Source organism: Gorilla gorilla, chromosome 6, assembly GCF_029281585.2.
Source record: "Gorilla gorilla gorilla isolate KB3781 chromosome 6, NHGRI_mGorGor1-v2.1_pri, whole genome shotgun sequence".
NCBI lineage: Eukaryota > Metazoa > Chordata > Mammalia > Primates > Hominidae > Gorilla > Gorilla gorilla.
The window spans coordinates 113,992,988-114,020,589 of NC_073230.2; the positions used below are offsets into that span (position 1 = coordinate 113,992,988).

Sequence of the window (27,602 nt, forward strand, 5' to 3'; positions counted from 1 at the left end):
AGACTTCGTGAAGGGATGACAGTATATTAAGAAGCAGTTGACTGTAAAAAATGTTTTTTATGCTGCTAGTCTCATGACTAATCAGAATATAACCACTAAATATCCTTAAACTAAATAATAGTGCAAATAGTACTAAGTTCTAATGGAAAGTTTTAATAGGAGGTAGGATAAAGATTGTCATGAAAAATTTTTCAAGTGATGTTATAGTTTTGTAAAATAAAGGCACAGAAGCAAATCATGTTATTGAGTATTTGCAAGGGAGAGATTAATTTTAGTGTGAACTGACTTCAGATGTAGGTTCACAACCTTGTTGATCAATAGGAATTAACCAAGTAGAGCTCAGGAGGATTGGTAAGAGTAAAGAAGTTGGGAAAGTGATGTATGTAAAATGCTAGGCCAGGGAGCTTGTAAGTCAACAACAGTGGGCAAATTGTATCAGTAGTTGATCAGTCTCCATCATCTGAGACCAGAATTGCTCATCTTACAGATAGCTGTTTATGTTTTTTTTCAGGTATAAATCCTGGTTTATTGTGAAACTTCCTATTCCTTAAGTTTACTGACATTTCCAGGGCTTTATTATATTAATATCTGGTCACACTCAACACATGCATATATTTTTGAACACTGAAATGCATACTTCAGTTCCATTTGAGGTCCATATAGATTCTGTGTGTTTTAGTCTTGCTTAAATTATTTCTACCACTTCTTTGCACCCCTTTGCTAGTTTTCTCAGTGCCATAGGGTTTATTAAATAATAATTGGCCTCTAGTAATTTTTTTTAATGAGAGAGAGGGAAACTATATTTGAACTTGGATTGGGACATTTATTTTACTTAAACAGAAGTTTGCTTATGACACATAATCTAGATGGGATATATCTTATCTATAGTGTATCCACCTGCTGTAAGTAGATACTGTATTTGTATAGCCAATATTTTGCTGTAAGTACTTTATCATTTTAATTAAATTGATTAAGAGGAAAAAAAAGAATGGAATTCTCTTTGATGCAACTTTTTCCCCCCAGACCAGAATCCGTAGAAGCTAGCCCTGTGGTAGTTGAGAAATCCAACAGTTATCCCCACCAGTTATATACCAGCAGCTCACATCATTCACACAGTTACATTGGTTTGCCCTATGCGGTAAGTGTTAAACACTTCTTTGAAAAAACATTTTTAAATTTAGAGATTGAAAGTAGATGCATGTGATACTGTGCTTGAAACGGCATGTTTGAAAAGCGTGGTTGTTTCATACTATCAAAATAATTAGGTATTTAATTTTTCATTAACCATTAAGCGATTAAAGTTCTATAAAAGTGAACTGTTTCTCTTATTATTTTGCAATTTATGCTGTTAATAGTTTGATATTATATTTCTTTACTTCCTAAAAGAATGCAGATAAGGTTGTATTGTACTACCTACTATTAATTTTGAATTATATAGTAATTAATTTTGTTTTATTTTGATTTTTAGTTTTTGAATTATATAGTAATTTATATAGTAAATTTTATAGTTACCATTTATTGAGCCCTTGTTATGTGTCAGACATATATTATTTAATCATTAAAAACAACTTCATGAGATGTAGTTTTCATCTTTTATTTCATAGGTGAGAAAATGAAAGCCTATCTAACTTATTAAATATTGCATATCTTGTAAGAGGCAGCATTTAGATTCAAACGTAATTACATAATAACACATTTATGATACTATGGAGGTAGAATTATGAGATATTTACTACTTGGACCAGAATAAAAATTACTAAATTTAAAAAACTATATTATATGTTTTATAGTGATAAATATGTCTTGTTTTATTATTCTTTAGGCTCCATATTTCTGAGATGTGTGTTTTTCTTTTTCTTTTTTTTTTTTAACACTTCTATTCTCACATCTTAATACCTTCTTTCATCTTGGAGGTGGAGCTATGTATGTGACCATAGGAATGTGAAGATATCTTATGATTTGGTAGGGAGGGAATGAAATTTGGATGTGAATGTGACCACTCCCACTTTGTAGATAGATATATTCACTTACTACTGTGGTTTAATAACTGGCTTCACCAAGTCATTTTTTTAATGGTATTAAGGAAGGAATGAGCCAGTCTCATATCTCTTGAGTATTGAAATTAAGGGTTGAATTTTATTTAAGTTGCTTGGTTTATATCATTGTTGAAATTAAATAATATTGTGCTATATTTGTGTTTAATTATTCAGGACCATAATTATGGTGCTCGTCCTCCTCCAACACCTCCGGCTTCCCCTCCTCCATCAGTCCTTATTAGCAAAAATGAAGTAGGCATATTTACCACTCCTAATTTTGATGAAACTTCCAGTGCTACTACAATCAGCACATCTGAGGATGGAAGTTATGGTACTGATGTAACCAGGTGCATATGTGGTTTTACACATGATGATGGATACATGATCTGTTGTGACAAATGCAGGTAAAATATTTTACACCATTATTTTATTTTTCTTGAATGCTGATAACCTTTGGTAATGTTGGAAAAGATAACTAAAGCCACTTTCAAGGGAATTAATGGATACATATTTTAAGTGGGACTTCTACTATTGATGCAGTCCTAGAAAAAGCCTCCTATGTGAAAAAAGAGTTTACTAGAAATCCCTGTTGTTAACTGAGTAATAGACAGTCAGTTCTGAACTTTTTTCATGTAGGATCACATTTTTCTGTTCACTTAGTTCAATAGTAGTACAAGTACATAAACATAGCAGTAGACAAGATAGAAATGAGAGAATTTAGTCTTTTGTATTTCCTTTGGAATAATTTGTGCTTAGTCAACTGTGATTTTCCAGTTTGCGGAAATTAAACATTTTGATTGATGTTTGTTTGACCTGACTCTCTCACCTCCTTTTGACTTGAACCTTGCAGCACTCTGGAGTCTCCTTGAACCAGAACCACAGTCTCCCCTCCCCCAACCCTGGTTCAGCCACCAAGAAAGGCCTCCTCCCCTAGAGAAGGTGTGATTGGGACAGAAAGTGGGGTTTTGTATCATTTTTTTTTTCCTGTTTTTTTTTTTTTTTTTTTTTTTGATTGGGGGGAAGGATTTGGGGAGGATGAAGAGGGAACAGTAGGATTTCAGCCTGAAAGTTACTGAGTTTATCCCCTGCATAGGGTGGGAAGCGGAGAGTACTTACGCAGTGCATTGTAGAGAGCAAGAAAGTTGGGGAGCTTTACAGAATTTCCTGGGTCTGGTCATTATGGTGTTGCTTAATTATTTGATGTGATGCAGTATGGCATATACCCATATTTGAATGTAAGTATAAAAATGGACCCTAAAGCCAAGTATTACTTTGAATTACTTGTAATATTATCCCCATCTATTAGATTAGGTGATTAGGAGTTGAATGTTATTGATACAAACATGCAGTTAGCATTATGTTTCAAAAAGTTTGTTTACTCTTGCCAAAAAATGAGAAATTCAAATATTAAGTGGAATGTAAAATTTGATATTTTTTGGAAAGTTGTAATATTAACACTTTGAGTTTATCTTAATAATAAAAACATATTATAGTACCTTTCCAAATGTAAAAATAAACTTTCATTACCTGTAATACATTCTACCATGAATAATGACTTCAGTAAATTTATTTAGGAGGTAAATTTAAAAACTAAAAATAACTTCAGTGACACTTTGCTTTCCTCATACTAGAAAATGTCAAATCATATTGTAGCCAGTCATATAGAAAAGCTTTCTCTTGGCTGATTTTGTCTAATGTGATAAATTACATACTTTGGTATGTAATTTTTATTTTAATACATAATCTTAGCAGTGTTTTTCTTTTGATATAACGGCGATGGTCTATATATAAGATACAGTTATCTCTATTAGGGAATAGTAAAATTGTCCTTAGGAGTTTTTATATCCATCTACAAATTATTGAAGGACCAGTTCACAGTTTTTGGATTATTCAAGTTATTTGCTTCTCAGAGAGTACTTTTTGTTATGAATCTAATATTTGTTACTCTGTTTTTCTGTTGCTCAGCCTGTAGTCTCCTGAAAGGCTGTATTCTAACTTAACGTTGGCTCATTATTTTTACATGTTCCTACTACTTATACTCATCTCTTTGAAGTCTGACATCCACAGCTCTGATTATTTATTCATATTCTAGCTTTGTTTCTTCTGTTGTCTGCGTGACATCATTACTTGCCCCACAAATTTAGTTTAATTTGTTATTCTAACCCTTGTCATTTGTGCTACTTTTCTTTTTCACATCTTTTTTCCACTTTGATATATATTTCACATTCTGTCAGTTCTTGCCCCAACATTCTCAGTTGAAAAGTAAAGAACAACACAGTAGCAGTTAGTTTGGTACAGTAGTCCCTCCTTTCCCTGGGGTATATGTTCCAAGACGACCAGTAGATGCCTGAAACTGCAGAGAGTACTGAACCCTACAGTACTTTGTTTTTTCCTATACATAAATACATATGATAAAGTTTAATTTATAAAGTAGATGCAGTAAGAGCTTAACAACAATTGTAACAGCATACTGTAATAGAAGTAAATGTGGTCTTTGTCTCTCTCCTTCTCTCTCTTCCCTTCTGCCCCCCTCTCTCCCTCTTTCTGAAAATATCTTAATATTTTCAGACTGTGGTTGAACACAGGTAAATGAAACCACGAAAAGCAAACCATGGATAAGGGGGAAGCTACTGTAGTTATATATTAGAAGTAGTTTATTCTTATGTAAGGAATAACTAAGACTGTTTTTGGAGTCAGGCATATATATCAACTTTAGACAAATTAGTCTTGGCAATAAAATACAATAATAACAAATTGAGAAATTTGCCTCAAACTGGTCCATGTATTCCATTAAAAGTAATTAGGTTTAATCTCTGTCCTCATAGAATGCCTCTTACATTCTTTAACTTATTTTTCTCTGGCGTTAATTCTGGTTCTGCCCTCCTTTAACTCAAGTGTGGAATGTTGGAAATGCCTCTTTAGTTGGTCTTTCTGCTTGCAGTTTCTTCTTTGAATTAATACTACATGCCACCAAAGCACCTGTAAAAAATTGTTACCTGTTGACAGAGGAAATTTACACATGTCTGCACATTCCAAGTCCTAAGTAATCTGACTGTACTTCATTAATCCAATTTTAACCTCCTTCTGTTTCTCAAAATGAATATTTCTCTTCATATATGTTGAGCGCCTTGTGGCCACCTTCTCTTCATATCTGATAAATGATATTTGATAAATGTTGCTACACTGATAGCTTACTATTTCCCAAATGAGGTTCGAGTCAAGTTCATTATTCTCCAAGGTGCTTTTCTCATTAATTACAAATAGTGTGGCCATCTCTACATTGTGATTTCTAATAATATTTGTAGAATAAATTATACATTTTATATTTTAAAATTGTATTTGCTTTAAAAAATTTATGTATCCTATATTTATCCTCTTGCTTTTGCATCTCAAAATTTTATCGCCTTGAAGACACGTTTCTATGAATTTCTCAGAGTACCTTTTAGGAGTACTAAGCTCAAAGTAGGTGCTTATTAAATGATAGTTAAATGGAATATCAAATCTTAATTTAAGGATGACTTAAATAATATTACATATGTTCTGCTTTTTTTTTTTTTTAAGCGTTTGGCAACATATTGACTGCATGGGGATTGATAGGCAGCATATTCCTGATACATATCTATGTGAACGTTGTCAGCCTAGGTAAGTTGCACATATCTGATAACATTGCCAGTAATTTTACTGAGGTAATACTAGTTAACAGAAATTGCTTTATGAATTCGAGTTAAAAGATTAATGAATCACAGCCGGGCATGGTGGCTCATGCCTGTAGTGCCAACTACTTGGGAGGCTGAGGCAGGAAGATTGCTTGAGCACAGGAGTTTGAGGCTGCAGTGAGCTTTGATTGTGCCACTGCACTCCAGCCTGGGTGACAGAGCAAAACCCAGTCTCTTTTTTTAAAAAAAAAAAAAAAAGAAAAAGAAAAAAGGAGAATTAATGGATCACTGTGTTTCATCGATTCTAACATACGCTTTTGCATTTTTATGTGTATTCTTACTATTATTTTTGTATTCTGACAACTCTAAAATCGGGAAAATATCTATCAATAGTGTGTCATAGTTTATAGGGTTTTTACTTTATTAATGATGCATAAAATAATAGTGCATCTTCTACCTGATGGCATCTTTTTTAACTGGAATGTGCTATATTAAAGAGTTACTAGATGAATACTCCCTTAGTTAAAGAATTTAGTAGATCTATCATTCTTCCTGCTTGTAATTTTTTTTCCCACATTTCTTTTTTGTTTTTTAAAATCTTTTTATTATGGACATTTCAAACTTACGTAAAAATAAAATAATACATAATAAACCCACATTTCCACCACCCTACCTCAGTAATTATCGACATTCTTGTCCCATCTATACTGCCATGTGTTTCTTCTCCCTTTACATGTTGTTTTAAGGCAAATCCCAGATACCATATTATTTCATCCATGTATATTTCAGTATATATGTATTTGTGTGTATATATATTTCAGAATATGTCTGTCAATTCTTTTTACAAAAATAATTACAAACCGTCTGGGCAAGGTGGCTCAGGCCTGTAATCCCAGCACTTTGGGAGGCCGAGGTAGGTAGATCATGAGAGCCCAGGGTTCGAGACGAGCTTGGGAAACATGGTGAAACCCTGTCTCTCCTAAAAATACAAAAGATGAGCCAGGCGTGGTGTCACACATCTGTAGTCCTAGCTGCTTGGGAGGCTGAGGTGGGAGGATGGCCTGAGCCTGTGAGCTCGAGGCTGCAGTGAGGCATGGTCATGCCACTGTGCCCCGGCTTAGATGACAGAGTGAGAGCCTGTTTCAAAAAAACAGAAAACCTCAAAGCCATTATTGTACATGGAACAAAATGTCTGGCTCACCCAGCAATTGTTATGATATTGATTGGTTGATATTCATCTCTCAAGTCTCTAAACCTACTCTTCCCTCCCTACCATCCCTGGTTACCATTACAGTGTGCATGTTTAGGGAACTCAGCTGTTTGTCCTGATGAGTTTTGCCAGTTGTATTCCCATGATTTCACAAGTTTCCCTGTTCTATTTCTGTAAGAAGGTGTTTATGTCTATAGGCTTGATCAGATTTAGGTTCAATTTCTTTTTTTTTTTATAAGACTATTTTCATAGTTAGACTGTGTTGTCTTATCAGGTGGCACATGATTTCTGGTTGTCTTATGATGGAAGCCAGTGATAGTCCTTAGATCCACTAATTTATTAGGGGTTGCAAATTAGTGATATGTTAATTCTGTTGTTCATTACTTATCAGCTGGAATATTTTTATTGGAACAAACTTCTCTTTTTTTTTTTTTTTTAAGACAGGATCTCACATTGTCGAACAGGCTACGTGTGACCACAGCTCACTGCAGCCTCAGCCTCCTGGGTTCAGGTGATTCTCCCATCCTTCCACCTCAGCTTGCCAAGTAGCTGGGACTACAGGCATCGCCACCGTGCCTGACTAGTTGTGTTTTTTTTTGTTTGTTTGTTTGTTTTTTTTGTAGGCACAGGGTTTCACCATGTTGTCCAGGCTGGTCTAGAACTCTTGGGCTCAAGCAATCTTCCCACCTCGGCCTCCCAAAGTGTTGGGATTACAGGCGAGAGCCACCTTGCCCGGCCATGTCTCTATGTTAACTATTCGGTTCTCTTAAGATATATTTCATTGAGGAAAGGCTGGATAAATGCTTGTTGAGTCTTAGCCTTTATTTACTAGTTTTCAGAATAATGAAGAATTAAATATCATTATGACCTCATGGATTTAAACCATAGTGGATGTCAGTCTATTGCAGTTATTACCCTTATTGATGCTTAAATTTCATTCCATTTCTGGTCAGTAGGAACCTCTTCAAGCTGGTTATCAAGTCCTTTAAACAATACCCTAGTGGTACTTCATGGCAAAGAAGATATCTGGTGTGACAAGATATCTCAGGCTTATCCTGCACTTCTGTGCCCCAAATTCAGAGTTGGCTTTCAAGACCAGAATTGGAGAGCTAGTCATGCCCTTTCCTACTAGATTGGTCGCTGTTCCTAGTCTTTTTAGTAGACAAAGCTAGGAAGTATGTTTCATCTGTTTCTTTAAGATAAAATACATGAGTTTATACTGATAATTGCAATTGAAATTTAGGAATACAAGTTTTTATGTAGCTGTTTCATGTTTATCTCCTTTTATTCTAGTTGTCAACAATACAGAGAATAATGTAATTAGAATATCTCACAATTGGTTAACTGTTTAATCCTACACAAGAATATAATAGTCTTGGAGTAACAACACCAGCAACACTAGCACCAACAATATGATTGTGTAAAACACTTTAGAACTTTCCCCCCATAGGGCATAGTGTACGAGGGTTTTATAGTCAATATTGTGTTTTAAGTCTCTTGAAATAATTGTGTGTTTATAACACCAACTGGATACACACTTATGTTGTTTAAGTCATTAATTTTATTGATTTTTAAAAAATTAAATGTTCTGAGTTGTAGATTCACATGCAGTTGTGAAATAATGTAGAGTGAGCCTAGATATCTTTTACCTGTTTTGCCCCAGTGTTAACATCTTGCATAACTATTAATACAATATCACAACTAGGATATTGGCATTAACACAGTCACTTTATAGAACATTTCTGTCACTGCCAGGAGTCATGCTACCCTTTATAGTCATACCCACCTTCTACCCCTGAACTTTGCCAACTGTTATTCTGTAATCGATTTCTATAATTTTGTCATTTCAAGAATGTTACATAAATGAAGTCATACATTTATGACTTCATTTGACCCAGTATGTGACCTTTTGGCATTGACTTTTTTATCCAGCGTGATTCCCTAGAGAGCCCTCCAATTTGTTGGATGTATCATGATTTTGTTTTTTATTGCTGATAGTATTTCATGGTATATATGTACCATAGTTTCTTTAACCTATTCACCCATTGAAGACCGTTTGGGTTGTTTCTACTTTTTTGGCTATTACAAATAAAGTTTCTGTGAACATTTGTTTACAGGTTTTTGTGTGAACCTAAGTTGTTTTTCCCCCTCTCTGGGTTAAATGCCCAAGAGAACAGCAGCTTGATTATATGGTAGTTGCATGTTTAGATATTTATGATATTGTCAGACTATTTTCTGGAATGGCTATTCGATTTTATATTCCTACCAGAAATGTAGAAGTAATCAGTAATTTTTGTTTTTTAAGAATTGTTGGTTGGGCGCAGTGGCTCACAGCTATAATCCTAGCACTTTTGGTGGCTGAGGCGGGTGGATCACTTGAGGTCAGGAGTTTGAGACCAGCCTAGGCAACATGGCAAGGCACCATTGCTACCAAAAATACAAAAATTAGCCGGGCATGGTGGCAGGTGCTTGTAATCCCAGCTACTCAGGAGGCTGAGGCACGAGAATTGCTTGAACCTGGGAGGCAGAGGTTGCAGTGAGCTGAGATCACACAGCTGCACTCTGCCTGTGTGAGAGAGCGGGACTGTGTCTCAAAAAAAAAAAAAAAAAAAAAAAAAAAAGCAAAGATTAGCTGGATAAGATGGTATGTGTCTGTGGTCCCAGCTCTGGGAGGCTGACGCAGGAGGATTGCTTGAGCCTGGGAGGTTGAGGCTGCAGTGAGTTATGATTGTGCCACTGCACTCCAGCCTGGGCAACAGAGGGAGACCCTGTCTCAAAAACAGAATTGTTTTTTGTATTTTATTTACCTTTATAATTATATACTTTATAATTATGTAAGAAGTATTCTATCATTCTAAACTCAAATATAAAGCAAGTTAGACTTGAAGTCAAATATATAAAGGAAAGTATTCTATCACTCTAAAGTCAAATATGTAAAGCAAGGTAGACAAATATATAAAGCAAGTTAAGTCTAACTCATCCCTACTTGCTTATTATATGTAGATATGTATCTATATATTTGTATTTCCCTCCTTATTTAGGTAAGCAGTAGCATATTATAGAGTCTTCACCACATTTCTTTTCTCTTAAAAATATATGCTGAAGATCAAAGTAGTATGTAGACATTGACTGATAGAGCTTCAATGTACTGTATCTTTTTTTGTACTCTATTCAACTAGTTGCCTTTGTGTGGACATTAGAGTTGTTTTGGTTCTTTTGCTTTATAGATAGAAGTGAGATTGTTCAGTATAGTGATAAATGTATATATAAAATTTTGTTAGATTGTCAAATTTCCTTCTAGTAGGAGCTGTGCCGTTTTGTTGTTGTTGTTGTTGTTGTTGTTGTTTTTTGAAATGGAGTGTTGCTGTGTCACCAGGCTGCAGTGCAGTGGTACGATCTCGGCTCACTGCAACCTCCGCCTCCTGGGTTCAAGCCATTGTCATGCCTCAGCCTGCCGAGTAGCTGGACCACAGGCATGAGCCACCACACCGTGCTGATTTGTGTGTGTGTGTATATATATATATATATATATTTTTTTTTTTTTCTAAGTAGAGAACGGGGTTTCACCATCTTGGCCAGGATGGTCTCGATCTCCTGACCTCGTGATCTGCCTGCCTCGGCCTCCCAAAGTGCTGAGATTATAGGCGTGGGCCACCACGCCCAGCCTGCAGTTTTGAATTCCAAACAGTAATGGATAAGTATGCCCACTTTCCCAAGCCTCACAACAGAGTGTTTGACAGACTTGCATTTTTGCCGGTTTAATTAGGTGAGAAATGGTAATCTCAGCATAGTTATGGTGTGCATTTCTCTTACTTTGAGTGAGGTGTCTCTATGTGGTTTTGTTTCCCTTTGATAGTAGTCTTTTGCCAGATAATTTTTGATGGGGTAAATATCTGATGATGAATTCAGTAAAAGTTGGTTAAAAAGTTACCATTAGGAGGCCGGGCGCGGTGGCTCACACCTGTAATCCCAGCACTTTGGGGGAGGCCCAGGCGGGTGGATCATGAGGTCAGAAGATTGAGACCATCCTGGCTAACATGGTGAAACCCTGTCTCTACTAAAAATACAAAAACAAGAGTTAGGCAGGTGTGGTGGCGGGCGCCTGTAGTCCCAGCTACTTGGGAGGCTTAGGCAGCAGAATGGCATGAACCTGGGAGTTGGAGCTTGCAGTGAGCCAAGGTCGCACCACTGAACTCCAGCTTGGCAGCCTGGGCAACAGAGCGAGACTCTGTCTCAAAAAACAAAACAAAAAACAAAAAAACTTACCATTAGGAGGGCAGTTAGTTGAGAGAGATATGTTTATTATTCTGTGATAGCTAGGATAATTATCTGTGATGCTAGAATATATTTCCTGGTAGACATTAAGGCAAGTCTGTAGAAATTCTAATAATCTAGAGCTCTTATTTTCCCACCTGAGAATAATATGTTATCTGACCTCTAAACTATATACAGTGAAAAAGTTGGGGGGGAATGTAAAAGAATTACTGTGGATGATGTAGTTCATGGGTAGAGGTAGGGAGTGGGTAATGAAGTATTTCACTTAACTGTTAAATGCTCATGCCTATAATCCCAGCACTTTGGGAGGCCGAGGTGGGCAGATCACTTTAGGCCAGGAGTTTGAGACCAGCCTGACCAACATGGAGAAACCCCTCTTCTACTATAAATACAAAATTAGCCAGGTGTGGTAGCACATGCCCAGAACCCCAGCTACTTGGGAGGCTGAGGCAGGGAATCGCTTGAACCCAGGAGGCAGAGGTTGCAGTGAGCCGAGATTGCGCCATTGCACTCCAGCCTGGGCAATAAGAGCGAAACTCCATCTCAAAAAAAAAGCAGTATTTATTTCAAAAGTGAAAATAATTAAAGGCAATGGTAATAATGGAATAGATTCAATTCAGTGTCATACATTTGCTTTAAGAAATTTAATTTGTGATTTTAATTACATTGTTAACGTTATGGGTTTTTTTTTCAGACTTTTTGCTTTAAATATTCTGTTTGAAAAAAATACTGGTTTCCTAAGTAAATTATTTTCTTGGCCATTCACTGTGGCTCACATCTGTGATCCCAGCTCTTTGGGAGGCAGGGGTGGGAGGATCACTTGATCCAGGAGTTCAAGACCAGCCTGGGTAACCCATCTCTACAAAAAATTAAAAAATTAGCCCAGCATGATGGTGCAGGCCTGTAGTCTCAGCTACTCAGGAGGCTGAGGCAGGAGGATCCCTTGAACCTGGAAGGTTGAGGCTGCAGCAAACTGTGATTGCATCACTGCACTCCAGCCTGGGTGACAGGGTGAGACCCTGTCTGGGGAAAAAAAAAAAAAATCTTAACAGAGTGAAATGGAGTCATCTATCTGGCATCTACTGCTACTATTAGATTGTATGTAAACTGTATTGCAAGGGATTTTGTATATATTTTATACTGTTGGTTTTTCACTGAGAACATTAAATAAATTAAAAAGTTTCACATTTAAGACAGATCTGCTTCATGTATTTGATAAATAATTATGCTAATTTTTTAATGTAGGAATTTGGATAAAGAGAGGGCAGTGCTACTACAACGCCGGAAAAGGGAAAATATGTCAGGTAGGTAAAAAGGACCTACACTAAATTAAAATTCGTGTGATTGAGAGAATAAACGGTTCTCTCAACTTTTAGTTAAATGTAAATATTTTTAGTTAAATGTAAATACCTTGTTGATGAATGTTGATTGTACAGAGAGTATGCAATCTCTGGTATAGATTTCAAGTATTTTTTTTTTCACATATTATAGAATAAATATGTATTTTGGGAAATAAAATGGAAATGAGGGGAAAATAAATAATTTAAATCAGCCATAATTTTCCTACACATAGCTAACCTGTTGGTTTAAAAAAGTAAAATATGTTTGTTCTTCAGAAAGATATGATCCATTAGTTTATCATGTAGAATAGTACATCTTTCATTTATAGGAACAGAATTTTCTAACTTCTGTGTAACATATGCCACAATTTTTATTTTATCTTAATCATGTTGATACCAGTACTCCTGCTTTTAAATAATCATAATTTATTCAACTATTCCTCTTTGATGGAGATTTGGATTGTTTTCATTATTTCTGCTTTGTTTTATTTTTGTTATTAAAAACAGTATCCTCAGCAAGACCCTCTTGCATAAGTCTTTTTGTACTTTTGCTGTTTTATCTTTGGCTAGATCTCTAATAATGAGATGGCTGGGTCAAAAGGTATGTACATATATAATTTTGCTAGATATGGCTGAATTGCCCTTTGTAGGGAATTTCAAATTTCCACTCGTAGTGTATGAGAGTGCTGTTTCCCACAGGCACACCACCAGAGTGTGTTATCAGGCTTTTGGATCCTTTCTAGTTTAATGTGTGAGAAATCATATTTGTGCTTTGCATGTAAATGTAAGTGAGGTGAGTGAACAAGTTAAAAAATGTGCTTATTTAGAAAGATGGAGATGACAATACTTTGTCATGTGGAATGCTGTTTTATTTCATTGTTTAAAATAGAAGTATTAAATGTGCAATAATTTTTATTTTGTCTGAAGATGGTGATACCAGTGCAACTGAGAGTGGTGATGAGGTTCCTGTGGAATTATATACTGCATTTCAGCATACTCCAACATCAATTACTTTAACTGCTTCAAGAGTTTCCAAAGTTAATGATAAAAGAAGGAAAAAAAGCGGGGAGAAAGAACAACACATTTCAAAATGTAAAAAGGTACGTTTTTGCTTGTTTTTAGGTGAGTGGATAGGATAGCGGATAGGGAACTGAATTTTATAGGAGAGGCAGGAGAGTGAGAATAATCGATGATAGCTAAAAAGGATCTAGCAGAAGTTTTTTATTTTTAAACAATTAAACTTACTTGAACATTTTAACATGTTTTAAAGATTGAAGCAGATTAGAGAAGAAACTTTGCAAACTGCTTTGAAATCATTTAATGAGATTAGTCACTGAAATGCAGAAGCAAAAATAAAACAGAAAGCCTTCATAGTTTTCTGTACTACCAGGATTGTATTCCTTTCACTTGTCTGTCTGACATAATCCACTTAGCTTTTCTTCCCCATGTTTTACATAACGGTTCTTTGCCTCCTTTTTTTTTTTTTTTTTTTAACCTTGCTCTCTTGTAATGTATTGTCTACACACAAATTTATTTATTTGGATCTATATTGCTAGCTGTAGGTTTATATTTGTTAGTCACTCTAAATGGAGTTCACACTTTTTAGGGGGTTGAGGGGGATAGGAATTAAGTCTTAAATACATCCTTCAGATCTGGCAGATGAGTGGGCTCTCGATACATGTTTATTGAATAAATATAGCTCTGTTTACCACAGTGCATATTACTTAAGGCCCATTATGGGCTCAAATATTACTTGCTAGTTGCTTAGAGAATTAAAGTAATATCATTATTTTACTCCCTCCCAAAACATGTCTTATCACTTCAACAAAATTATATGTCTAACACCCTCCCAATTTTTATCAGAAATATTTTTCCACTGTTGTAATATTGAACACAGAGAATATTTGGAAATTTTTGTCTTTGTATTATATTATATACAGATTTTTATATTCTATATAGTCTATATACTTTTTTTTTTAAAGATAGGATCTTGCTATGTTGCCCAGGCTGGAGTGCAGTGGGTATTCATAGACTGTCATGGTGTACTATAGCCTCCAACTCCTGGGCTCCAGTGATCCTCCTGCCTCAGTCTCCTGAGTAGCTGGGACGACAGGTGCCCGCCACCACTCTCAACCACATTCTGTTTTTGTTAGAAAAGTATTTTAATAGATGCCTTTATTAAACATTCTCCTAGTGTCAGCTTTCTTGGTTACCAAATTTTTTGTTATGACACTTCAGTTAAAAGTTTCAATGAACCAATTAATTCTTAAATATTAATTATGTCCAGTTTTTTAGAAAACTAACTAGAATTCCATGTTTATTTTAGGCATTTCGTGAAGGATCTAGGAAGTCATCAAGAGTTAAGGTAAATATATTAATTTTAAGGTGTTGTTATCAACTGTCATTTATTCAGGAGCTACATGCTTGCTTGACCATATCTTTACTTAATGCTCTCTTTATTGTGTGTCATGTCTTTGCCTATTATCTTTACCAGGAGTGGGACCTTAGTTCTAACTGGAGTAATATACTGCTCTTGTAGTTAACACTGTTAAAATATTAATCAAAAGGGGGAGGTATATAAGCAATTTCTAATTTTATAATTTTGGGAAATTTGAATTTCCTTTATTACTATAATCCATGTCTCTGATGCCAGTTAGTATTACTATACTGTACTTAGGAATGCAGAATCACATTTGGAACTTGAAAATTTGCTCTTTTGCATAGTTGGGATTCTAGAGAGTTAGTCGAGTCAGTTGTCATACTATAAATTCACCATTGAACAACCATATCAATGCAAACCAGTCAGAATGATCAATGGTAGCTAAAAAGTATCTTGAATTAATTAATGTATGTCCTCACTTTTTTAGATGCTAAAATTGCTGAGAGAAGCGAGGCTCCTCGCCTCTGTCTGACCCCAAAACATAAGTTTGTCTGGGGTCACAGAGGTCAGCTGTATGCTGTTACTATAGCTTTCTGGCTTAGGTAGAAAAGGATAACAAATTTCTAAAATTGTCACATTAAATAGGATGTGGGGAGCATGTTACAGTGTATCTTTTGTCCCTGTGGTATTTATTATTCCACATTTCTGGAAAAGAAACCGTTAAACAGCAGTTTCTAGTTTATATTATGTTCTTTTATATAGATTGCCATTAATTATATGTGTGTGTGTGTGTGTGTGTGTGTGTGTGTGTGTGTGTGTGTGTGTGTAAGTCCGTAAGTCCAGATACTAAAGCTCAGTTTATGATTTTAGGGTTCAGCTCCAGAGATTGATCCTTCATCTGATGGTTCAAATTTTGGATGGGAGACAAAGATCAAAGCATGGATGGATCGATATGAAGAAGCAAATAACAACCAGTATAGTGAGGGTGTTCAGAGGGAGGCACAAAGAATAGCTCTGAGATTAGGCAATGGAAATGACAAAAAAGAGATGAATAAATCAGATTTGAATACCAACAATTTGCTCTTCAAACCTCCTGTAGAGGTAAATACGTCATTTGTCCAAAAATTGTAAAGCAGTTTTATATTGTGAATTTTTAGTTAAACTGAAAACAAGCAAGTTTATTTAATCTCAACATTTACTCTGATTTTAGAGCCATATACAAAAGAATAAGAAAATTCTTAAATCTGCAAAAGATTTGCCTCCTGATGCACTTATCATTGAATACAGAGGGAAGTTTATGCTGAGAGAACAGTTTGAAGCAAATGGGTATTTCTTTAAAAGGTATATTCATTTATTTTCCCATGTTCATTTTCTGTAGGTAAATATTGAACTTTTGGCTGTTTTACCTAGATGTTGTGATTGTATGTACTTTTTTTCCTACATGATCATTTCAGTATTTAAAGCTGTAGTGTGGTTGAACAGTGACTGATGATAATTTTTGAACTACGATAAACTAAAACAACATAAAAAAATGCAAAGATATATTCCGGTCTCTTGCTCATGTCTGTCTTGCTGAAAATCCTAAAACAATCTACTTCAAAGATTAACCAACAGCAATATAGGTTGGATATAGAAGGATATCAGTCAGGAATTCTGATTGATTGAGATTACAAGGAACCCTTTCAATCTGGGACTCATGATAATTCCTCATAACGTAATAGCCGGAACGGAGAAAGACCATGGTAACCATAGGAGAAACCCCTTCCTCTTTATCAGACAGTGTTAGATTGGGTCCTACATTATTGCCACCACTTTCAACACCCACTTTGTTGGTATTGGAATGGTACTGGAGGTCTCTTCTTTGGTTTGAGATTTGTATGCAGAATTAATATGACCCTTTAATAGGCGTTGCTTCCCTGTAGTCTAGAAGTATGTTCATATCTGTAGGAGAACATTCCTAGTCTGTGTCCTACAATTATCAAAACCATTTATTGTTTATAACTTGAGTATTAAGATATGAAAGATACACAGCAATTTCTCCCTATTATGTAGCAGATTTGATCTGAAACGGTATAAGACAGATACTTTTAAATGCACCAGGAAATGTGAACTCTAAAGACATCAAATTAATCTTGTGAATGCAGTAGTCACTCTCTTTTTATCTTTCTTTGTAAATTGGAATTTCTACCTTCCATTAATTGCCTTTGATTTAGGTGAGGTTATGGGGCAAGTAAAAATCTCATTAGCATAAACTAGCATAAGATAAGAGTGAATTGTGGGGTCAGACTGCCTATATTCAAATCTTGGCTTCACTTTGTCTTTTAGAAGTTTCTTAGACTCTGTTCTTAAGTTTCTTCATCACTTTGCCTCTGAAGAGTAACAGATTATTGTCCTAAAATGTTGACTTTTGTTTGTTTGTTTGTTTGTTTTTGAGACAGTCTCGCTCTATCAGTGAGGCATGATCATGGCTCACTGCAGCCTTGATGTCCTGGGCTCACGTGATCCTCCCACCTCAGCTTCCCAGGTAGCTGGGACTACAGGCACATGCTACCATGCCTGGCCTTTTTTTTTTTTTTTTGTAAATACGGAGTGTCGCCATGTTGCCCAGATTGGTCTTGATCTCCTGGACTCAAGCAATCCACCTGCCTCGGCCTCCCAAAGTGCTGGAATTACAGGTGTGAACCAGCATGCCTGGCCTAAAATGTTAATAGCTTATAATGTTTCTTTCTTTGTAGACCATACCCTTTTGTGTTATTCTACTCTAAATTTCATGGGCTAGAAATGTGTGTTGATGCAAGGACTTTTGGGAATGAGGCTCGATTCATCAGGCGGTCTTGTACACCCAATGCAGAGGTAAGCTTATATAAATTTTTGGGGGAGATGTGGGTGCTGGGGGTGTGTTGGAATCTGAGCAATAAGCACAAAACTCAGGTCACTGACCTAAGACACTTTCCACCTGTTGGTGCATTTTATACTGCCCAGCCTGTTTTTTTGTGAAAATTTATGTGATAACTGGCTATGAAGTCTTTTTTTTTTTTTTTTTTGAGACGGAGTTTCACTCTTGTTGCCCAGGGTGGAATACAATGGCACGATCTCAGCTCATGTAACCTCCGTCTTCCGGGCTCAAGTGATTCTCCTGCCTCAGCCTCCCGAATAGGTGGGATTACAGGCACGCACCACCATGCCCGGCTATTTTTTTGCATTTTTAGTAGGGACGGGGTTTCACCATGTTGACCAGGCTGGTCTTGAACTCCGGACCTCAGGTGATTTGCCCGTCTCAGCCTCCCAAAATGCTGGGATTACGAGTGTAAGCCACCACGCCTGGACGCTATGAAGTCTTAAAAATTACTTTGCACCTTGAAGAAATGATGATGCTCCTTATAAGAGGAAATATTGGACTTCTTTTTTTTTTTTTTTTTTGAGGCAGTGTCTCACTGTCTCCCAGGCTGGAGTGTGGTGTCATGAGCACAGCTCACTACAGCCTCCATGACCTCTCATGCTCAAGTGATCCTCCTGTGTCAGCTTTCTGAGTAGGTGGGACTGCAGGCGTGTGCAACCATGCCCAGCTAATTTTTTAAATTTTTGCAGAGATGGAGTCTCATTTTGCTGCCCAGGCTGGTCTCCAACTCCTGGGCCAAGTGATCCTTCTGCCTTAGCCTCCCAAAGGGCTGGGATTACAGGCATGAGCCTGCCCAGACTTTTAAAATCATTATTATTATTATTATTATCATTATTATTATTATTTTTGAGACAGGGTCTTGCTTAGGCTGGAGTGCAGAGGTGCAATCATGGCTCACTGGAGCCTCAACTTCCTGGGCCTTTAGGAGGTAAAGTTATCTTCTCACCTCAGACTTCTGAGTAGCTGGGACCACAGGTGCGTGCCACCATGCCCAACTAATGATTCTTTAATTTTTTGTAGAGTTGGGTTCTCCCTGTGTTGTCCAGGCTGGTCTGGAGCTCCTGTGTTCAAGCAGTCCTCCTGCCTCGGCCTCCCTAAATGCTAGGATACAGGCATGAGCCACCAGGTCCGGCCTAATACTGGACGACTTTCCTTCTATCTTGGAAGCTCTATTTATGGCTCAATACATGCGATGATTTAAGTTAGATGACAAAGCTAAAATCTAAAGTAGATTTTGTATGTTCTACTGTAAAATTTTTAATAATGTTATATTTTAGTGTGGAGTAGAAAATCGTGTTGGTTTTGTTTTTTACATGTCAAAATGAAGCTTTTTAGGTTTGTAATTATATAATGTTGCAGCCAAGAATGTAGGTGTTTTTTTTTTTCTCTCTCTTTTTTTAAAAGACAGGATCTTGCCATGTTGCCCAGGCTGGCCTGGAACTCCTGGGCTCAAGTGTTTGTTCTGCTTCAGCCGCCAGAGTAGCTGGGATTATAGGCATGCGCTGCTGCACACAGCTAAGAGTACAGATTTTGGAACCAGACTTAAATTTATTTCTTCTCTGTGACTTACTAGCTTTGTAACCTCAGTTTTATCTGTAAAAAGGTGATATGAAGACTGAAGGAGTTAATACATATAAAGTATCTAGAATAGTGTCTTGTCATAGAAAAGTAGCATTTGCTCAACCATTATTGCACTCATCAAACCTAAGAAGGCCAGGCACAGTGGCTCACACCTGTAATCCCAGCACTTTGGGAGGCCGAAGTGGGTGGATCACCTGAGGTCAGGAGTTCAAGACCAGCCTGACCAACATGGTGAAACCCCATCTCTACTAAAAATTAGCCAGGTGTGGTGGCACGCACTTGTAGTCCCAGCTACTCGGGAGGCTGAGACAGGAGAATCACTTGAATCCGAGAGGTTGGGGTTGAAGTGAGCCAAGATTGCATCATTGCACTCCAGCCTGGATGGCAGAGTGAGACTCTGTCTCAAAACAACAACAGCAGCAACAACAAAAAACCCTAAGATGCCACCAGTTATAAGACTCCTGATTTCAGAGATGCTAAAAGGTGAAAAATAAGAATTGATGAGGCTGGGTGCGGTGGCTCACGCCTGTAATCCCAGCACTTGGGGAGGCCGAGGCCGGCACATCACGAGGTCAGGAGATTGAGACCATCCTGGCTAACACGGTGAAAACTCGTCTCTACTAAAAATACAAAAAAAAATCAGCCGGGCATGGTGGCAGGCGCCTGTAGTCTCAGCTACTCGGGAGGCTGAGGCAGGAGAATGGCGTGAACCTGGGAGGCGGAGCTTGCAGTGAGCCGAGATCGCACCACTGCACTCCAGCCTGGGCAAAAGTGCGAGACTCGTCTCAGAAAAATAAAAATAAGAATTGATGAAATATAGTATTATTATTATTATTATTATTATTATTTTGATGCCACATTGTGGGCTCTAGGGGTTGGGGTGGCAGTGGATAGCAGTATATGATTGAAAAACCTTCCCAGTTGATAACCACCGATAGATAGGTATAAGCCTTATCATTAATGACATATTTTCCAGGTTGTGTTTGTGAAATAATTTGAAAAGAATAATTTTCAAAATTGTAAGCTGATGCTTCTGAAGGCAGAAAGTAATTTATGGTAATGTACAATTATTTTAACTTTTAGGTGAGGCATGAAATTCAAGATGGAACCATACATCTTTATATTTATTCTATACACAGTATTCCAAAGGGAACTGAAATTACTATTGCCTTTGATTTTGACTATGGAAATTGGTGAGTTCAAGTCTGTAAATGTCATCTGTTGTTTGAAAATAGTTCCATAATGTCCCTGTAATAATTTAGGTATTGTCATTACTTTTATAGCTTTTTATTTTTATCTATCATGAATCAGTTAAAAGTACTTGAAAACCAGAAGTTTAGTATCAGCCTCTATTACAGCACTGCTACTTTTCATTTCTACATTTTCCTTAATTATTATTGTAATATAAATGTTCACAGTAATTATAACAAGTAACCCTAATTCAGCCATACAACACTGACCTCGTTTATGTGAGAATTTTTTTCTTCTTCTAGGGGATATAATTTTAGTCATACAGTTTATTTGGTTAATCAGTATGAATGAATAATTTGTCTTTTGCCCCTCAAAACAAAAGAAAATTTTCTTTGCAGTATAAATTAAAAGGGTTTGTTGGAGATCCTACAAAGAAACTCTAAGAACTATTTTTCTGAAATACTAGTAAAAAACTAATGACAAATCTCAGTATAGTTGGCCCTTGCACAATGCGGGGTTGGAGCACCAACTGCCTGCACAGTCCACAATCTGCGTATACATTTTGACTCCCCAGAAACTTTACTAATAGCCTATGGTTGACTGGAAGTGTTACCAATGACAATTAACACATATTCTGTATGTCATATACTGTATTCTTACAATAAAGTAAGCTGGAGAAAAGAAAATGTTTTTAAGAAAATCATAAGGAAGACACAATATATTTACTGTTCATTAAGTGGAAGTGGATTATCGTGAAGGTCTTCATCCTCATCTTCATGTTGAGTAGGCTGAGGAGGAAGGGTGGGGGTTGCTCTTGCTGTCTCAGGGGTGACAGAGGGAGAAGGGGTAGTAGAAGGGGAGGCAGGAGAGGGAAGCACATATGGTGTAACTTTATGAAAACATATTAGTAATTTCTGCCTGGCTTTTTTGCTTCCTCATTTCTCTAAAAATGTTTCTGTATGGTGCCAGTCTTCCGTCATTTGCTTTAGCTTCAGTGCCCATGTCATAGAAGAGTCCATATCATAAAAAAGTAAAAAACAGTCTTGAAAACAATGGAGCCCTTCTGCCAGATTGTCTAATGTAAATTTGTTTTTTGGCACTGCTTTTTCTACATCTTCTTTCTCATCATCTGGCACTGGTTTGGAAGCAATCGTCTCCATTAGGCATCTTCTGTTAATTTCTCTGGTGTGGTGTCTATTAGCTCTTGAATTTCTCTGAGATCCATATCTGTATTCTTCCCTCATCCCCACCTTTTTTTGTTATATCCACGATCTCTTTCATGATTTTTCTGATTGGCTCTGATGTAAATCCTGTGAAGTCATGCACAACATCTGGACACAGTTCACTCCAGCAGGAATTTATTGTTTTCGGCATGATGGCTTTTTCTATAATGATGGCATCTTCGATGGTATAATCCTTCCAGACTTTCATGATCTTCTCTTTCAGGGTTCTGTTCCATAGTGTTGACATTCTTTTCCGTAGAGTACTGTGTGTAATGAGCCTTAAAGGCCATTATCACTCCTTGATTTAGAGGCTGAATTAGAGACACTTTGATGCCCTCAGTGTTGAACTCATAGGGTTCTGGGTGGCCGGGGCATTGCCCAATATCAAAAGACATTTAAAAGGCAATCCCTTCCTAGCTACCTGTTATCTGACTTGAGGGACAAAACATCAATGGTACCAATCCAGAAAAAGGGTTCTCCTCCAGGTTTTCTTGTTGTACAACCAAAAGACTGGCAGCTTCCGTTTGTTTTCCCTTCAAGGCTTGGGTTTAGCAGCTTTATAGATAAGGGCAGTCCTGATCATAAACCCAAATGCATTTCCACAAAACAGTAGAGTTAATCTGTCCCTTCCTGCCTTAAATCCTGGTGCTTCCTTGTCTTCCTTACTAATAAATGTCTTTTTATGACTTTTTCCCCCCAGAATAGGACATTTGTGTCTGCATTAAAAGACTTTTCAGGCCGATACTCTTTCTCCTCAGTGATTTTCTTAATGGTGTCTGAGAACTCATCTGCTGCCTCTTATTCAGCAGAAGTGGCTTTACCTGTTAAGCTAGACCTCTTTTTAAAATCATCAAACCATACATTACTGGCATTAAATGCTCCAATTTTAGATCTTTCATATTCCTTTTGTTTTATATTGTCATTTAATGACTTCACTTTTTCTAGAAACATATTAGGATCTATAGCTATGTCGTTCTTATATAGCATGCATGCACCCACATAAAAGCTTCATTTGCAATACAAGATATAAAGGTATATTGCAAAAAGTGCATGGTTTTCACATGCTGCGGTGATGGCTCCACAAATTTCCTTTTATTATTATTTTTTACAATGGTACTTATGCTGGATTCATTTATCTTGAGATGGTGGAGAACTACAACTGCACACCTCAATCTACCATACATCTTTAGCAATTCAACTTCTTCTTGCAATGTGATAACTTCTTTGCTTCTCGGGAGCACTTCCAGCATCACTAGTGGCACTTTGTATAGGTCACATAGGTGTTACTCAAAATTTACTGTATTGGCCAGGTGTGGTGGCTCACACCTGTAATCCCAGCACTTGGGAGGCCAAGGCGGGCAGATTACTTGAGGCCAGGAGTTCAAGACCAGCCTGGCAAACATGGTGAAACCCCATCTCTACTAAAAATAAAAAAAATTATCCGGCCGTGGTGGCGGGCGCCTGTAATCCCAGCTACTCGGGAGGCTGAGGCAGAAGAATTGCTTGAACCTGGGAAGTGGAGGTTGCAGTGAGCCAAGATCGGACCACTGCACTCCAGCCTGAGTGACAGAGCAAGACTCTGTCTTAAGAAAAAAAAAAATATTACTGTATTGCACTAAAGACTATGAAGAATTCGTGAGAACCACAAGAGATCACTTTTTATTGCCATACACAATTTACTGAGAGATGAACTGCTCCTGGGCATGTGTCACATGGCATTTTACATAGACACTCCCAACACTTGAGGCACCACAATAGCAACAGGAGGTGGCTACAAAGTTATTATAATAGTACAGAATGTACTACAGTTAGTTTTAAATAGTTATGATTTAGTAATACATCTTTACATGACTGGAGTGTGAGTGGCACCATGTAAGGTCTGTATGTGTGTGCATAGGTTTTGATAAATTTTAACTTTTTATAATTTGTGTATATTTTATGGTAATAAATGATAGAATAGAGTACTATCTACATGCATATGCATTCTTGACATACCTTTTTCTTTTTCTTTTTTTAATATTTCTATGCTATATAGTTCGTCTGTTTTTTCAAATTGTTGCAATTGTTGCAAATTTCCAAACATTTTTCCAATATATGTATTGAAAAAAATCCATGTATAACTGTATGTGCACAGTTCAAACTTGTGTTGTTCAAGGGTCAGCAGTATGGAAACTTGTTTCAGTTTTTAAAAATTTAATAGAAAAATGTAAACAATAATACAAACACCCAGCCAGGTGCAGTGGCTCATGCCTGTAATCCAGGCACACTGGGAGACTGAGGTGGGTGGATCACCTGAGGTCAGGGGTTCAAAACCAGCCTGGCCAACATGGCAAAACCCCGTCTCTACTAAAAATACAAAATTAGCCGGGCATGGTGGCACATGCCTGTAATCCCAGCTACTTGGGAGGCTGAGTCAGGAGAATCGCTTGAACCTGGGAGATGGAGGTTGCAGTGAGCCGAGATTGTGCCACTACACTCCAGCCTGGGCAACAAGAGCAAAACATCTCAAAAATAAAATAAAATAATAATACAAACACCCATGTACTTCTCAAATTAAGAAATTAAAACATTATCCATTGAAGCCCCTTAACATTTAGCAGCCACATTGCATCTGTCTTCCTTCCTTCACTAACTGCTATCTTTAATTTGATTTTTTTTTTTTTTGGAGACGGAGTCTCGCTCTGTTGCCCAGGATGGAGTGCAGTGGCACGATTTCAGCTCACTGCAAGCTCTGCCTCCCAGGTCCATGCCATTCTCCCGCCTCGGCCTGCCGAGTAGCTGGGAGTATAGGCACCCGCCACCACGCCTGACTAATTTTGTTTTTGTATTTTTAGTAGAGATGGGGTTTCACCGTGTTAGCCAGGATGGTCTCCATCCCCTGACCTCATGGTCCGCCCGCCTCGGCCTCCCAAAGTGTTGAGATTACAGGCATGAGCCACCACCACCGGACCTTTAATTTGATTTCTTTAACATTTTACTATGTCTGTATTTGTTGGCAAATATTATCTAGAATTTTGTATATTTTTAAACTTTTATGTAAACTGTGACTTGCTGTATTCTTTTGCATTTTTTTCACATTTATTACGTGAGATTAACCTGCATTGTGTGTATCTATACTTCATTTATTTTCACTGCCTATGGTATTTATCCATTTCACTATTGACCTTTATATTGACAAAAGAATGCTCCAAGGGCTTTCTGAACATGTCTGCATGTGTGTACATGTTCTCTCCATGGTAGGGACATAGGAGTGGAATTGCTGGGTTGTAGAATGAGCACAGCATGAGTTTTTGCCATATGTGAGTGAACATCTAAGAAGCTTGTACCAGTTTCCTAAGTAATTTATTGCCTTGCTGTACTTCTTTACTCTTAAGACTTTAAAAATATATGGTGGTTGCTGTGACTCACGGCTGTAATCCCAGCACTGTGGGAGGCCATGGTGGGCGGATCACTTGAGGTCAGGAGATTGAGATCAGCCTGGCCAACATGATGAAACTCCATCTCTACTAAAAATACAAAAATTAGCCAGGTGTGGTGGCGCACATCTGTAATCCCAGCTACTCAGGAGGCTGAGACAGGAGAATCACTTGAACCTGGGAGGTGGAGGTTGCAGTGAGCCAATATTGCGCCACTGCACTCCAGCCTGGGTGACAGAGCAAGACTCCATCTCAAAAAATAAAAAAATATATAAATAAAATAAATAAAAAATATAAATATATATAAAATAAAATAAATATATAAAAATATGATTATATGTAAAATATATATACCACTCCACATGAGCTAGCATATATAGTATATATAATATATATTAGCATATATATGCTTATATAATAATATATTAGCATATATATGCTATATATTATAGCATATATAATATAGCATATATATGCTATATATAAGTATAGTATGCTATATGTAATATTAGCATATATATGCTTATATATTATACGCTGTATATGCTATTTGTTGGCAAATATATAGCATAATATATATTATATATGGCATGTATAATATATATAGCATATATAATATATAATACATAATATATAGCATATGTAATATACATTATAGCATATGTGCTATGTATGTGCTAATGTATATTATATATGCTAGGTCATGTGGAGTGGTATATTATATAATAAAATATAAGCATATACATGCTATATATATATGCTTATATAATATATATTATATAAGCATATATAAAGAGATACCATTCAACATGAGCATATATATAATATATAAATATAATACAATAATATATAATATAATATATAAATATAATATAAATATAGCATATATAATATATATTAGCATATATATGCTAGCTCATGTTGAATGGTATCTCTTTATATTAATATTTTTATTTACCATTTTCCTTGATTATTCATGAATGCAGAGGTCTTTTTCTTTTTTTTTTCTTTTTTGAGATGGAGTCTCGCTCTGTCACCCAGGCTGGAGTGCAGTGGCACGATCTCGGCTTACTGCAACCTCCGCCTCCTGGGTTCAAGCAATTCTCCTGCTTCAGCCTCCTGAGTAGCTGGGACTGCAGGCGCACACTGCCACGCCTAGCTAATTTTTTGTGTTTTAGTAGAGACGGGGTTTCACCATGTTGCCCAGGCTGGTCTCCAACTCCTGAGCTCAGGCAATCCACCTGCCTCGGCCTCCCAAAGTGCTGGGATTACAAGCGTGAATTACCACGCCCAGCCTCCCAGAGGTCTTTTTCTGTGTTGTCATTTGGATTTCTCTCTTGTGAATTGTCTGATCATATCATCTGTCCATCTTTCTTTTGGGTAGCTGTTTTCTTGCTTTTTTTTTTTTTCCCCCAAAAGTTCTTTATATATTCTGTAGTCTTTTGGGTTATAAGCAATTCGATTCAGTTCCTCTTATTCTATATATTTTTAAACTTTGTGTGATACTCTTTTTAAATGAAGTTTTTAAAATGTTCATTATGTTTTCTCTTGGTGAAATCCCTTTTCCTTTAGTATCCCTTTCTACTGATTATTGCAGTCAGATTTATCATATCATTTTAGTCCTTTCTCCTCTCGAAGGTAGGAGATTTAGCATAGTTCTTTGCTCAGTGCTTTGTGGGATTACGTATCCCACAGAGGTTAAGAATGTAATCTGTCTGGTTTCAAATCCTGGCTTGGTCACTGACTACGTAACCTTGGACCAATTTCTTCATCACTTTGTGCTGCATTACCTCACGTATATGAGAAGAAGAATAATACTCACCTAAAGTGCTTAATAAACAAAAGCTGTTGCCATCATTATTGTTTGTAGTTCTCTTGTCCTAAAATCAAACATCTAGAACGAGTTTCAAGCTAGTATCTGTTAATACCTGATTTGGGAGGCGGGAGGTAGGACCATAAATGTTTGAATTCTCTCCCTGGTTCACAGAATTAGGAAGTTGGATTTGAATCTTTCTAGCAGTTTTAAAAGTAAATGAGTTAGGAATATTAGACACTTAATAAGTAAATTGTTCTTATTGTGAACAAACATTCAACTACTTAAAACATGCAAAGTGGGAGATATGTATTATTGTTTAACTGAGGTTTGGGCATTTGGCCTGTATCATAGAGATGAACTACATCTTAGCAGCTGTGGTAAAGATAAAGTGGTCAGAGTTGAGAAATATTGAAATGAAAAGTACATGCGCCTGAGAGTCATACAGACCTGGATCTAAATGCCGTCCCTTCCACTTATTAACTGTGTAACATTGGACAAGATGCTAATCCTCAGTGAGTTTTAATCTCACTTGTAAAATGGGGGCAATATCCTTACTGTGAAGATGAGACAGAGTGCAGT

General features: G+C 36.8%; 1 protein-coding gene across 8 annotated transcripts in view; it reads left to right on the forward strand.

The window, feature by feature from the left end:
- The window catches only part of KMT2E (lysine methyltransferase 2E (inactive)), a 104,397-nt gene that overhangs the window by 51,600 nt on the left and 25,195 nt on the right, over positions 1 to 27,602 (forward strand). For 6 of the 8 annotated variants that reach the window (XM_055392560.2, XM_055392567.2, XM_055392564.2 and 3 more), the window contains 10 exons: positions 1,024 to 1,138; positions 2,211 to 2,440; positions 5,598 to 5,678; positions 12,423 to 12,481; positions 13,445 to 13,617; positions 14,844 to 14,882; positions 15,768 to 15,998; positions 16,108 to 16,238; positions 17,633 to 17,750; positions 20,461 to 20,570. In XM_055392560.2, the coding sequence (XP_055248535.1) occupies positions 1,024 to 1,138; positions 2,211 to 2,440; positions 5,598 to 5,678; positions 12,423 to 12,481; positions 13,445 to 13,617; positions 14,844 to 14,882; positions 15,768 to 15,998; positions 16,108 to 16,238; positions 17,633 to 17,750; positions 20,461 to 20,570 (1,287 nt within the window). Of the gene's footprint in view, positions 1 to 1,023; positions 1,139 to 2,210; positions 2,441 to 3,026; positions 3,272 to 5,597; positions 5,679 to 7,351; positions 7,414 to 12,422; positions 12,482 to 13,444; positions 13,618 to 14,843; positions 14,883 to 15,767; positions 15,999 to 16,107; positions 16,239 to 17,632; positions 17,751 to 20,460; positions 20,571 to 27,602 lie in introns of those variants that run through there. The other 2 variants (XM_055392568.2, XM_055392569.2) reach the window with 2 other exon arrangements.